The sequence below is a fragment of the Amblyomma americanum genome, chromosome 1, assembly GCF_052857255.1.
Source record: "Amblyomma americanum isolate KBUSLIRL-KWMA chromosome 1, ASM5285725v1, whole genome shotgun sequence".
NCBI lineage: Eukaryota > Metazoa > Arthropoda > Arachnida > Ixodida > Ixodidae > Amblyomma > Amblyomma americanum.
Window position 1 is genome coordinate 172,586,400 of NC_135497.1, and position 13,410 is coordinate 172,599,809.

The 13,410-nt window shown below is 47.2% G+C and overlaps 1 protein-coding gene across 1 annotated transcript; it reads left to right on the forward strand.

The window, feature by feature from the left end:
- Positions 1–4,685: 4,685 nt before the first annotated feature.
- LOC144114195 (uncharacterized) lies at positions 4,686–12,085 on the forward strand. Its single transcript, XM_077647775.1, has 2 exons — positions 4,686–7,535; positions 10,141–12,085. The coding sequence occupies exons 1-2, from the start codon at positions 4,785–4,787 to the stop codon at positions 10,546–10,548; spliced, it is 3,159 nt and encodes a 1,052-aa protein (XP_077503901.1). The 5' UTR covers positions 4,686–4,784; the 3' UTR covers positions 10,549–12,085.
- The last annotated feature ends 1,325 nt before the right edge of the window (positions 12,086–13,410 follow it).

Here is a 13,410-nt window from a genome sequence, read left to right on the forward strand (position 1 = left end):
TCTGGCCGAATACCTTAGGTGTAGCCATGGAATCAGCATTCTTAGGCATGCGTGACATCTGTGGTCATGTTGTCCAAGTGGTGATGTACGTGATTTGTGTGCATCTGTGAGAGGATTGCCCTATGTGCATGTACACTTGATCTCTAAATATAAGATGTATTGGTATACTAATGTGCTGAATCATATAGATGAAATTTGGTATTCCAAAGATGATTTGATATCATTAGATATACAGCAAAACTTCACTTATTTTATTTATGGTTCCAGAGACAATATGAAGTTCAATTTCTGGGCTGCATGTACAACCTAAGGTGAGATTTGAGTGTGCATTCTTCATATATAACTGTTGAATGCACCAAAGCGTTGAATGCAAGTTTGCTGTTCAGTCACTTTTGCTCCCGCGAGGGTATACGCTGACAGCGGAAAAGCGTCGGTTAGATGGCGTGAGCTGCTGCCCAACTTGAAGGATTCAGGCTTATCAAGTCATCCACAAAATCATTCACTGTGAAGATGACAGCCAGAAAAACAGCTGGGGACATATCCGGAGTACCCCGGTTCGAACCCGACCGCGGCGGCCGTGTTTCGGTGGAGGCGAAACGCAAATGCGTCCGTGTGCTATGCGATGTCAGTACATGTCAATGATACTGGGTTGTCGAAATTATTCCGGAGCCTTCCACTATGGCACCGCTTTCTTCTGTTAGTAGTACCTCCTTTATCCATATCCTTACGGCGCGGTTCTGGCGTCCGCCGATATGTGAGACAGATACAGCGCCATTTCCTTTCCTCATCCAAATCCAATTTCCGTTTTTCTGGGACCATATCACGTACCGCAAGTTTGTAAGCGTGACGTCAAAATTACGAAACAGTGTTTGACAACACTTTTGACGGATCATGGAATCAGCCAGACACCAGCAAGGCTCCGCCCCGGAAGCATTTATTTGTACAAGGGGCCATATGCTAACGTATTGTTGTGAAGCTGTCGCAAATAAAATTAGCAATGCTTTATTTTGTCAAAAAACTGTTTCGAACTCACGAACTCAAAAATACTAATCAGAACAAGAAGCGTTCTCAATTTTGAAATTAAGTTCGTTCTTACAAGGCGCCCGTGTGCTGTGCGATGTCAGTGCACGTTGAAGATCACCAGGTTGTCGAAATTATTCCGGAGCCCTCCACTACGGCACCTCTCACTTCCTTTCTCCTTTCACTCCCTCCTTTATCCCTTCCCTTACGGCGCGGTTCAGGTGTCCAATGATATATGAGACAGGTACTGCGCCGTTTCCTTTCCCCAAAAACCAATTATTATTACTATTCGTTCTTACAGGAACTTTTGTTGCTTCGAAGGTGCGCTGACAGCGGCGCGAACATGTCAGCTTAAATAAAAACAGCAACACAATAAATTAAAAAAAATAACGCTCTATTAAGTTAATAAAGAGTGTTGCACACTTAAAACACGAAGGAAAATTAGAGGCGTACTCAGTGGTGCAAAATAAATTTGCTCTAGAGTAGATTTTGTTGCCATGAAGGCGCGCTGGTAGCGGTAAAGTAAGGAAAAATCTGCAGTCATGATATTTAATGATGAGGTCGGCGAGCATAGAATGCAGGAATTCACTCTAGATGTAGTGGATGAGTACAAGTATCTTGGGGTGTGGATAAATAACGGTGATGAGTATCTGACAGAGCATGAAAAATATGTAATGAATAAAGCTAGTAGGAATGCAGCTGTCATGAAAAATAGGGCACTGTGGAAATACAATAGGTACGAAGTGGTAAGAGGGGTCTGGAAAGGGGTGATGGTTCTTAGCCTGACTTTCGGTAATGCGGTCCTGAGCATGAGACCAGATGTTCAAGCAAGGTTAGAAATTAAACAACGTGGCGTAGGGAGGCTAGCTTTGGGAGCACATGGCAATACATCAAATCAGGGGTACAGGGTGATATGGGATGGGTGACGTTCGAGAGAAGAGAAGCTAGCTAGCAGTAAGATAGCATTTGAGGAGCGATTGAGAAAAATGGGGGAAAAGCAGTGGGCTAGGAAAGTTTGCAGATACCTGCATATAAGGAATGTTGGTACGAAATGGAGAAAGCGAACTAGAAAATTGACAAGCAAATATCTGGACAGCAGTAGGGGGGGGGGGGGGGGAATCAGCAATTATCAGTGAAGAAAAAGGTTAAAGAAACAGAGAGAGCTCTGTGGAAAACAGGGATGCTGACGAAATCAGCACTGTTAACATACAGGAAAATATCTATGATAATTGTAGGGGAAGCTCTTTGTTGTTTGAGGCCAGGACGGGTGTTTCGACTAAGGCATATAGAGTCAGGTACCACGATATAGACACGTTGTGCGTTGCGTGCGGAGAGGAGGAGGAAACGGCTGAACATTTGATACTTTTCTGTAAAGGGCTTCACCCTACAGTGGAAAGCAGCGGGACTGATTTATCCAAGGCATTGAGGTTTAAGGACACTGAAGGGAAAGTAGATTTTAAGCGGGTAGAAGTAACCAAGCGAAGGTTATCTGATTGGTGGATAAAATCAAGAGAAGAGTAAAATTTCATGTCATGGATATGGACCTCCTTCACCCCGCGACGTCACGAAGATGCGGTGGCGCTGATGTTAGCAGCGACTTTCGCATGGTAGGCAAAACAGGTTCCGCTTGCCCCTGCCTACCGCAGCTGCCGCAGCTACCGGCGGCTGCTTCAAGCCTGTGCGCTGCAGAAGCAGCATGTATTGACCAGCTGCGTCACTGCTGGATCCGCGTAGTTGCATAAAAAATATTAAATTAGCCTCGATAGGTTTCTCGCGCATAAATGCCGCATTCGGAAACTGGCTAACAGGCATTGGGCCACGGTAGTAAAGCGCGAAGTCTGGGAGTCGATAGGCACTGCCACTCAATGCACTTAATAGCATGCAAATTACTGCGTTCATTCACCTGAACTTCAGGATAGTAGGCTGATAATTGCTCAAGTAAAAAAGACATATGCAGCTGCACACCTACGTACTTATCACCTTGAGCCGGAGTGCACGGGGCGCCGACAGGTTCACTCGCCCCCAAGGAATGCGTTTTTTTGTTAATAGCACACCATGTTTTAATGGCGCGTTTTATGACATTTAATATTTACTTGAAACTGTTTCCTGATATGACGACGTAATTATTTCATTCTAGTAGAAAGAAGTCTGGTAAGTTGTGTCAATCTTGCGCGGTCGCGTTGGTGTGCTTAGAATAGCGTACCTTAAGTGTGGTAAACGCCATATGCTTTTTCGTTGCATCATGCATGTGTCATGTTTCATGAGGTAGTACATGATCACGAAGCTTGTTTGGAAAGAAGCAGCCGCAGGCGTGCTACTAACAGACACTTGGCGAGATTGAGAGGGGATGCCGCAATGAAAAGTGTTTCGTTATTCATGCATGCGATATGTAACTAAACTTGGTGCAAATATGAAATTCCAACGCTAGTTTCAGTAATTCCTTTTATTTATAGCTATACCTGGTGCAGTTCTGGGTAATTATAATTAACACCGTCGTCAAGTCCCCCCAAGGTCTCAAATAATTGAGTAGATAGTGGGCAGTTTTTTTATGCCAGCATGTACATAAAGCCCTGTTCTGTACGATGACGCGATTAGTTCTTTTTCTATATGATCAGTACTTATGCATGCATAGTTACATGAAAACGTTTCTTACCAGTAATAACTAACACAGTACTGCACGTGTAGGGAAAAAAATCGAGAGATTTATTACGCTCCTCAACGTCTCAGGAATAGTTTGCGACAAATGGAATCATTTGATTTTCATGAGAATTACGAAGGTGAGTGATCCAGTCGCAGAAAATGTGAGAGGTCACAAAACGAACCTTAAAGTTTATTCCCTAGCTCGTATATGGCATCTTCGCTTTCGCTTTGGTCACAGAAATGCGGCACTGAAATCAAAGAAATTACCTCACAATTTTGGACGACCACACTTCTAAAAAGCGTAATTTGTAAATTTTGACTTAATATTTTGCTATAATTTTTCTTCACGAAACTAGACGTCAGGGCTAGGAAAGAAAATAATTCTAGAAATCAAAAATTTTCATTAAATCGACCAGCTTAACAAGAGGACAAGTCGGCCTGGCTGGTGCGTGGTCATGCGGCTAAAAACAGCGCTAAGCGAGACAGGAGATCAGGGACACGACGCTGTCCCCACTTTTCGCACAGCGCGACACGTACGTATGTCAGCAGACGATGAGCGCATGTCTGCTCCGACGAAACAAGGCCAGCGCTTCCCCTCACTATTGTCCTAGTGCAGAGTGCAAAACTAGTGCAGTGACACTCGTGCAGAGTGTCAAAACTTGTTTTACTCAATGCCTAGCGCATAAATAAACGGCATGAACGCTTTCTACATGTTTACTACTAACCATATATACAATACAGTGGCAAACTATTTCTCTTTATAGGCTGCACGTGGCCAACGCGAGCTCGTGTACTTCGACAAATTACTAAGTTGGAAGCATCGACCATTGCTATGATTCGCAGAAACTGGAAACGCGCCTACAAGCCTTGAAAACCCGCGCTCAACACCTATCCGCGACGCCACTCCCCGACCGTTTGCCTACCACGAGCTCGCTAGCGACTGCAGCGCTACCTTGTTTGTTTACAAACATGCAAGTCTATCTTGCGAACGGCGCCAAAGCAGCCAAAACAAGAAATTCGATGAGCCGACGTAAGCCAACGCGCGATCGCGCGGTTTTGTTGACCGTCTAGCACGGAGCTTACGGTTGTTGTGATTTTAAAACTACGTTAAGTGCTGTGAAGTCATGCCCAAGAAGCAGCGAAGTCGAGCGCTATTCGCGAAAGCGGATGGTAGCCCCATGTTGTTCTCCTTGGTGCCCTGTTCGGAGCGCAAGGAGATACGGGAGCTTATAGAGTACGGAGGTGGCGTTCTCGTACAGCCAGAAAAAGTTCCTGATGCCATACGACTGGTGCCGTCCAGCGTTACTGTTACAGACAGCAGCGATGATGTCTTCTCTGCTAATTATATTCGCGCTTGTGCCAAAAGAGACAAGCTACTTCGTCTCATAGAGTTCAAAATACCAATGGCGCCAGCCGTGGTGGACGCAAGCGACTCCAAGACGAGAAGACTCCATTCCACTCGCTCAAGAAGGGAATACACCCTTGGCGAAGAAATTGCGATTGCAGAGTTCGTAGCTAAGAAGCCAGGCGTCCATGTCCATGGCAATGCGGTGTACAAAGAAATGGCCTCGGCTGGTGTCCTTCCCGGCAAGCATTCATGGCAGTCGCTGAAGGAACATTATCTGAAAAATATCTTCCCCGTGAAACATCTGTACGAGTCGCCTCATGAGGTTAACGTTCTGTCCGGAAAACAGAGCAGTGAATCGGCGGGAGACCGAGGTAGCTCGCCCCTACTGGCTGCGGCATCGAGCGTCATCGTCGAAGACAGCGACAGTGAGCAAGAGGCGCGCGAGCCCCAGAGACCTTCCGGGAGTGGTCTACAAGACGAGGGGGCACCAGCCGAAGTCGTTGCTGAAACGGAAAGTTCATCACCCCTGCAGAGCTCTGGGACATCTCCCGACAGAGCACGTATTGATAAGGAGAGCGATAATGGTAGGGAGCTCTTGTTATTTGCTTCACCCTCTGCTAAGAGCGCCGAGAAGAGTTCTGAAAGTGGACTGGACAGCCCATTGGCAAAAAAGAACGACCCTGATCACAGTACCTCGACGTCAGACCAAGGCAGCACTGCAGTCGCACTAAGAAAACATTCCTTGCCAACACCTTCAGAAGTGCTGTGCAAAAAACAAAAGGAGCTTTCCATCAGCACTGCGAGTGTTTCTGTAAGATCTCGACACAGCTTAAGGGAGGCAAGCACAAGCAGAGTGGATGTGCCAGACACTCCTGGACAGGAACCCATCCTGAATGAGGAACGAGGATTGCGGTCATCACTCGAGGGGAAATGCAAAAACAGCACTCCACGAAAACAGCCCATTCCTCGTTACATGAAGCCAGGCTCTCAAATCTCCGGCATTGGTCGTTCTGCTCGCACGACGGTTTCCGAAAGCCGAAACACGCTACAACGAACCCCTGTGAAATTTCACACTCTAACCCCCGTGAAACCTAACAGTGCAGCTCTGCAAGAATGCTCCAGTAGCCACTTAGGCAAGCAACCACTTCCCGCAAGTAGTGGCAGCAGCATTTTGGGAGATGTGGTTAAATGCACACCATGTCCCAGCAGACACATACCGTTGCGGATATCTCTGAGGAAACGGCCAAATACTCCACCCCAAGAGCTCACTAACAGCCATTCAAACTCACAGTCATCTCCAAAATCAAGTGGCGACGTCGCCGTGATGCCAAAGGTGAAAAGAGGTACCCTCTCACCAGGACGCTTTCATGGTGGTGACAGTGGCGCTATGGAAGGTTTATTTGAGCGCACACCTTTTCTCAGCAGACAACCTGTTGCACGGTCATCTCCGAGGAAACGGCAGAGTCCAGAACCACAAAAAGACTGCGGAAGCCATTCAAGTACGTGGCGCTGTTGTGAATCACCCGATGATACGATGCCAGATCCAGAGGATCCGCTGCCGCCCTCTCACGCTCGCAGGAGGCTGCTGCCTTGTCCTTCTCCAGCCAATAGCCATAAGAAAAAAGTCATCCCATTGCGCAGTGAGCACAGACCAGACTCAGTGTCCAGCACAGAATACAAATGTACAGATCACTCGCACACAAGTAATTCCTCGCCTCGCAAGCAACGCAAAATCAGGGAAGAAGGTCACAACAACGTGTCTCACCAAAACCCAAGTCCTTCTTCATCCATGCCCACCCATGAGATGGCATCAAGCGCCACAGCCCCTAGTACCAGAACCAGCTCTGGAATATACACGAGAAGCTGCTCCTTGCTGCAACAGCCATCACTTGAATTGGGCTTAAGAGCCCCAACAGCAAAAACTACACGGGGGAGGAAAAAGGGACCACGAGCTCCTCCACCCCCGCAGTGCGGTGAAGATGGCCATTCGAGCTCTGCTTCCCAGGCTGCAGGCACAGGAAAGAACCACAGCGCGCCGCTGGGCCCTGGTGCAGAAGTGGAGGATCTCGACAGCGCTGATGAAGACCTGCTGATGGAGGCCTTGCTGCAAGAGACTGCTCTCCGTAATCTTGGTCCTATTCCAGGTGTTGCTGAAGTCCATCCAGTCGGGGCTACCAAAGAAGCGCACAGAGATGATGTGAGTCTGCAAAAGCCATCACTTGAATCGGGCTTAAGAGCCCCAGCAGCAAAAACTGCACGGGGGAGTAAAAAGGCACCACAAGCTCCTTCGCTTCCACAGTACGGTGAAGATGGCCATTCGAGCTCTGCTTCCCACGGTGCAGGCAGAGGAAAGAACCAAAGCGCACCACTGGGCACTGGTGCAGAAGTGGAGGATCTCGACAGCGCTGATGAAGACCTGCTGATGGAGGCCTTGCTGCAAGAGGCTGCTGTCCGTAATCTTGGTCCTATACCAGGTGTTGCCGAAGTCCATCCAGTCGGGGCTACCAAAGAAGCACACAGGGATAATGTGAGTCTGTTTTCACTTCCGATGCAAATATTCACATTTGCTGCTGATTCACTGTTTGGATTTGAACTTGCAGTTTCTAGTGCCACGATTGCTGTCAATTTGAACAGCTTCAGTAACCTGCGCATCTGCTGGCTGATTAATACGTGACAACCATTGTGCATGTTAGCTACCTTGCTTGGCGTGAAGTTGCAGGTGGCTACTAAACTCCATCAATTTTATGAGATCCCCTTGCTCTCATATTTAATCAAAAGAGTGTGTTGATATGGTTGCATGCAGTCTTTACTAATTGTTGTGCAAGGTTACTAATTTGTTATTTTGCAAATTTGGTAATTGTTTACAATTATGTCAATTTGCAGCAAGTTCACCTGACCATAGTAATCCAGGTGAGAAGCATAAGTAGAGGGCTGCTCAAGCATTTGTGCTACTATGAAGAATTTGTCCCACTTTAGTGCTGAGGCCAGAACTGGAGAATATCTATCAGGGTTGTCACTGCAGCTATTCTAGAGCTGCTTTTTGCGAGCTCCAGTAGGGAAGTTGCAGAAGTGCACTGAGGTCAAGTTAACTTATCGTGCATTTTATTCGGCTAGTGTCGTGATGTCTATCGTAAATATCACAGGCACAAGGGTCTCTCTTTTTGATTGAAGGGGCTGCAAAACACCGCTTGAACGGATGCCGGTTGTGCTTCAGGTGGATTCTTTATGTCACACAGATGCTGACTCAAAAAGAATTACGGGAATTGATGCTTAGGAACGGGAGTTATTCAATGAAGCAATTTCAAAATAGAAACAAACAAAATGCTGCCCTCAACTCTATTTTCGCGCAACTTCCCATTCCCAATGAGGACACTTAGTGCGACGAATCAAAACAGCCGATCTTAGCACGTGCGCAAGTTTGCACTCTATGGTTGCCTGTTCTCAGTAACTCGTTCATGCCAAGGCTGGCAGCGCCGTTTGCATGGTTACAACAACCATGTGAACACCCAGCTGACCCAGCGGTGCTTCACCGTCATGTCGACAGCGCAGAAGGGAACACTGATCAGTGGCATTCCCTTATGGACCCGAACTCGCGCGCAAGATACTGCGATGGTGTGACAACCTGCGCAAGAGATCAGACACATTTAGCATAGCACATACCGCTACTGCTTACCGCCAAACATCGCCCGTCGCTCCTAGCTCGCTGGTTGGTCACGGCGAGCAAGGAGCGCGCGCTGTTGATGGGAACGTGGCGCCATCTGGCACCACTGCGTGGTGATCCTCCAAAAGCTGACGATGCGCACTGCCTGCTAAATGTGAAATGAACGCATCCTTCCTTGGGACCGAAACGAACGCTTATAGAGTGCAATGGCTCGATTGGATCAATTCCGCAAAGCCGCTCGCAGATACATAGAGAGTAGCCACAAGTGTTTAGTTCTAGGTTGTAGGATGTTTACAGAGCGGCGCAAAGTCCTTGGATGCAAAAAGTAGCTAGAGCCTGTCGTGGTATATTTTTGTTTTACTTTATTTACAGTGCTTTTATCTAGGGTATACAAGTTGGTTTTGTTAATGTAATATAAGACACAAAAACTTGACAATACGTATCTCTAGTTGTTAACGCAATTCGCAGTTTATTTACTCTTTGTCCCATCATCAAGCTCGCACTAAGTGATGTCATATCCGCTGCTAAAAAGCGCCACTGTATGGTGGCACAGTCAGCGCCATGAATTTGTTTTTGCGAGGTTATTAAAATATTAAAAACCACAGTATACGTGGATCACTATAACTCATTCTATGCAACCAATAGCCAATACAATGCACTGAAAATGTGTTTCGAGGCCCCTTTAAAGAAGAAAGCTGGGCAAATTGATGCAGATTCACGATATAACAACAGTACGGTCAATAAACTCTTGACCAAGGAGAGGCGCAGATGAGACACTCGGCTACTACACCTGAATGTTTTGGAGGGAAGGGCAGACGTGTTGGAGTCTTGTCTGGGCTGCCACCTTTACGCAGTGCCATGTGTGTCAGCCAACTGTGCTTGCATGTCAATAAGTGCTTGGTTATACCTATGCGGTTGTGATAACCGTGCTGTTGGTGTGCCCTCGCTTTCTCTGGTTGAAAGGACACCTTGGCTTATTTTGCACTGGTTCAGATTGCCAGTTCCAGTGACCTTGTGCAGCCAGTCACCTCATGAGTCGAGAAACTGAATTTTCAGAAGTACCCAAACCAGTTTTTGCCGTTGTTTTCACTACTTTCATATTTTGCTAAGAACAAAAATAATTGCATGGATGGTGCATGTCATTAACTTTCTTCTCGGTATCTAATTGAGTAAAAATTCCCAAGTGTTTACGCTCTGTTGCGTAATTCGCTGAACTCTGCAACTGTTGCAATGCTAGTACCTGTCCTTTGCTAATGCCTTAGACCTGGAGTAAAGTCTGTGACACACAGACTTTGTGGGAACCTGAACTGCCATAGTGGTCACATTGAGTGCACGGGCACGTGCCTGGTGCTGGTCACATAATGACACATCACCGTAAATCTGTGACCGTTAACATCCTGTCTTGCGACCGAACATCGGCAGTTATCATACTTCACTGTGCCCCTTCCCCCATTTTTGTTTCATTTTTCAGAGAAGTGACGCAGGCTCACCGGCAAGTACTCTTAGCGTGCCGAGCACAGTCATTATATCGGATTCCGGGCACTCGCCAGACGAAGACTCTACTCCGGAGTTCGAGCAGGACGAAGTGTCCAAAGTGCGGAGAAGGTTGGTGCGGCTGCTAGGGATGCTGAGAGAAGGCAAGAACACTGAGTCACACGAGACGTGCCCAGCACACTGTGGCTGTCCCCGTACAACTCGGTACCATCGGACAGTCCGAGAAGTAATTTCGCTCAGTGCCTTCCTGGCATACCATGGCGAGCCACTGCCAAGTGAGAGCCCAGGAATCGAGGACCCTGAGATAGCCTTGCTCATAGAAATCCTACTGCGTGATCGTGAAGGCAGAGATAAAAACGAGCAGGACGGAAGCGGTTCCGCATGAGGGCCATGAATGCTATTTTTGCCAGCGGTGTCCGGTCAAGTGACTCCAAGGTGCACTGGTTAACATTCTGATCTGATACTATTGTGGTGCGTTATGATGTGCCAGTTGAAGTGCCAGTGTATTGCATGCACACATTGGATATGGTATGGGCTATTGGGATTTTTCTGGGATGTACAAAATGGTTCAGTGTTTGAACTGTTCCCTGAGTGGCTATGTGTTGTTGGTAGCCTGCTTGGAAGGCCAGATACGAGATTCATTTGTGGAGTGCAGTGTTGTCTAGTGTATCACAGTGCAATAGTTACAGTGCCGACCCATTGCACAAGCAAGATGCAAGATGTCCATGTGTGTATAACTGCATATGTATGAGAGGCAGAAGACAGAGCAGTGCGGGTTAGAGGTCAGATGAGAGTTGGAGATAATTACAATTGGGCAGGACAGGTAACTGGTGATCTTGTAGCGTGGCATGTGTGATAAAAAAAGAATGTGGTTGAATGTAGTGAGCAATGGGGGTGGGGAGAACTATATTAGCAAATGTTTATAGATGAGTAGTCGTGGCTTGTACAACTGCTGTGGTGTCATGTACGACTTTGCAAAATTACACGGTGCTGGTTGCGTATTTTTTCATTGCTTAACAGAGCGAGCACCGAATGTGCAAGAGAGAGGTCGGGCCACCGTTCCCTATGGGAAAGTTATGACATCTTCCTTTCGCCACCACCGTTTTGCCTGAGGAGAAGGTTTTTTTCCCTCAACGATGCAATTTACCCCCGAGTGGTCACACAACGCAACGTCTGCCTTGCCAAAGGTGCTGGTCGGCAAACCCTTCCTCCCTCAGACAAAAGGGAAGATCTTTCCACTGTTGACGGCGCTCGCAATGTTGGCTCCATGCAGGTGCCTTTTTGAAGACGCGTCTTAAAATCTGAGGGGTTCCCTGTGAAAATTCTCCCGGGTTGGAGGCCTCCATTCATTCTTATCAGCCTTCAGCATAATCATATAATGTATTTTTATTGTGTAGTTTTTATATTTTAGTTCAAGTTTAGAGCTTTGGCCTTTTCATGAAAGGCTTGAACATAGCCTTTGGTTTATTTCAGTGTAAGCTGTTGCAGGCGAAAGTTGATCAACCACTCACATTTGATGTTCTGTAAATGATAGTGGCTGTGTTTGCTCAGCCATGCCATGACGTTGGAGCAGCTTTCCGCATGGAAAAGAAGTACATTGTTCTAGCACTGTTTGTACAGAGCTTACAGTTTTCTAGTCAGGCATTGCACTTTCTAGTCGGGCATTGCACGTGCTTTTTTCTGAAGCAATCTTTTTCCTCACTGTGCTTTATATTGTGTTGCTTAATATTGCGTCATGTATTTTGAAACTGTCTCCCATGATTATCCCTTTTACTATATGTTATTTCAGTTGTGTGAACCTTATTTGTGATTTTTTTCCCGTTGTGGCGTACCTAAAAAAGAAAACCGATCTGTCCCCATTCCTGCAACAGCCTCGAAAGAGGCTAGCAGTATGTTCCAAATAATAAATAAATAAATAATTATATAGTTTGTTGAAATTTCTGCGGGGGGGGGGGGGGGGGGGTGCAGGAACTGCAAGTCCTCCTGGCCTAGCTAGCACTCTTCCAATGCACACAACCGAGGTCACCTTGAATGGTCGGCATGGCCTCGCATGAGCATCTGTTGTCGAGGTCTTATGTCCAGCTTGGAAGCATTGGCACCCTTTTCAAGGGCCGACTGCTCAGTATCAAAGCCGCTCTGAGAAGCACCGCTGTGCGGCCAAGTATATGATGTTTAGTTTATGTGGTTTAACGTCCCGAAGCGACTCAGGCTATGAGGGATGTCGTATTGAAGGGGTCCGGAAAATTCGACCACCTAGGGTTCTGCACTGCCATCGCACAGTACATGGGCCTCTAGAATTTCGCCTCCCTCGAAATTCGACCGCCGCGGCCGGATCGAACCGCGTTATTTCTGTGCAAGCAGATCACTCGTACAGTGAACTCAAAGATGAATCACTGGGGTAGCTCACAATAGTCGCATGTAAAAAAAATCAGCTCAGTAAGAGATGCATCTAAACAAATTACATTCACCTGCAGAACTATGAGCATTTCGCATCGCCATTTGTCGGTAGCAGACGACAGACAAGGACGCTGCGATTTTTCATCATCGCCAAAACGCTCAAAGGGGCTCGGTGGGGGAAAAAAAAGAAAAAGTGGCTAGGAGGTTGTGTTGAAGTTAGCTGAAGCCAGTGGCATGCATAGTTCTTAACTAGGGGCGTATTATGCACCCCACCGTTACCACGACCAGGAGGAACATGCCCTAGCCCGTAAAGCAGCAGCGACGGCGCCGCTAAAAACAGTTGCAGTGGCGCCATCTAGTTGTCTCTACGCTAAACAGCACGCCCGCGCCCTCTCGTTCGCGCCTTGAGCCACCGCCGAATTTAAAGGGTTCAGCCGTATCCATCCATCTATCCAGCGTGAGCATGGCGGCATGCAAGAAAGCAGCTGATTCGACGCGAAGTTCCTGCTTTTTTACGTGTCGTCTAAAATCAAGGTATTGTGCCGATGTCTTAAGCGCAGCAAAATTTGATTGAATGCAGAGAACGCCGTAGGTGCGCAGAACTAAGCTCGCAAGGAGCTCTTGGCACGAAAGTCGACGAAGACGACTTGTTGAGGTGAGTGTGCGGTCGGTGGTCGCTTACTATCGATTACAAAAGTTAACGAATACGGCCGTGGGAAAGAACGGAGGGCGAGGAAAACGGTGAGGTGCACAGTTTGAACCATCTCGCTCGTCCTTGCTCTTTCATAACTCTACTGCAAGTTGCTTTATTGCAGCGCTCGCATATGCAAGTGAATGAATTAACACTATT

Excerpts from the sequence above, each read along its gene's own strand:
- LOC144114195 (XM_077647775.1), top strand. The coding sequence starts at position 4,785 with ATGCCCAAGAAGCAGCGAAGTCGAGCGCTATTCGCGAAAGCGGATGGT. Across the intron at positions 7,536-10,140 it reads AAGAAGCACACAGGGATAAT|AGAAGTGACGCAGGCTCACC; the intron begins GTGAGTCTGTTT and ends TTCATTTTTCAG.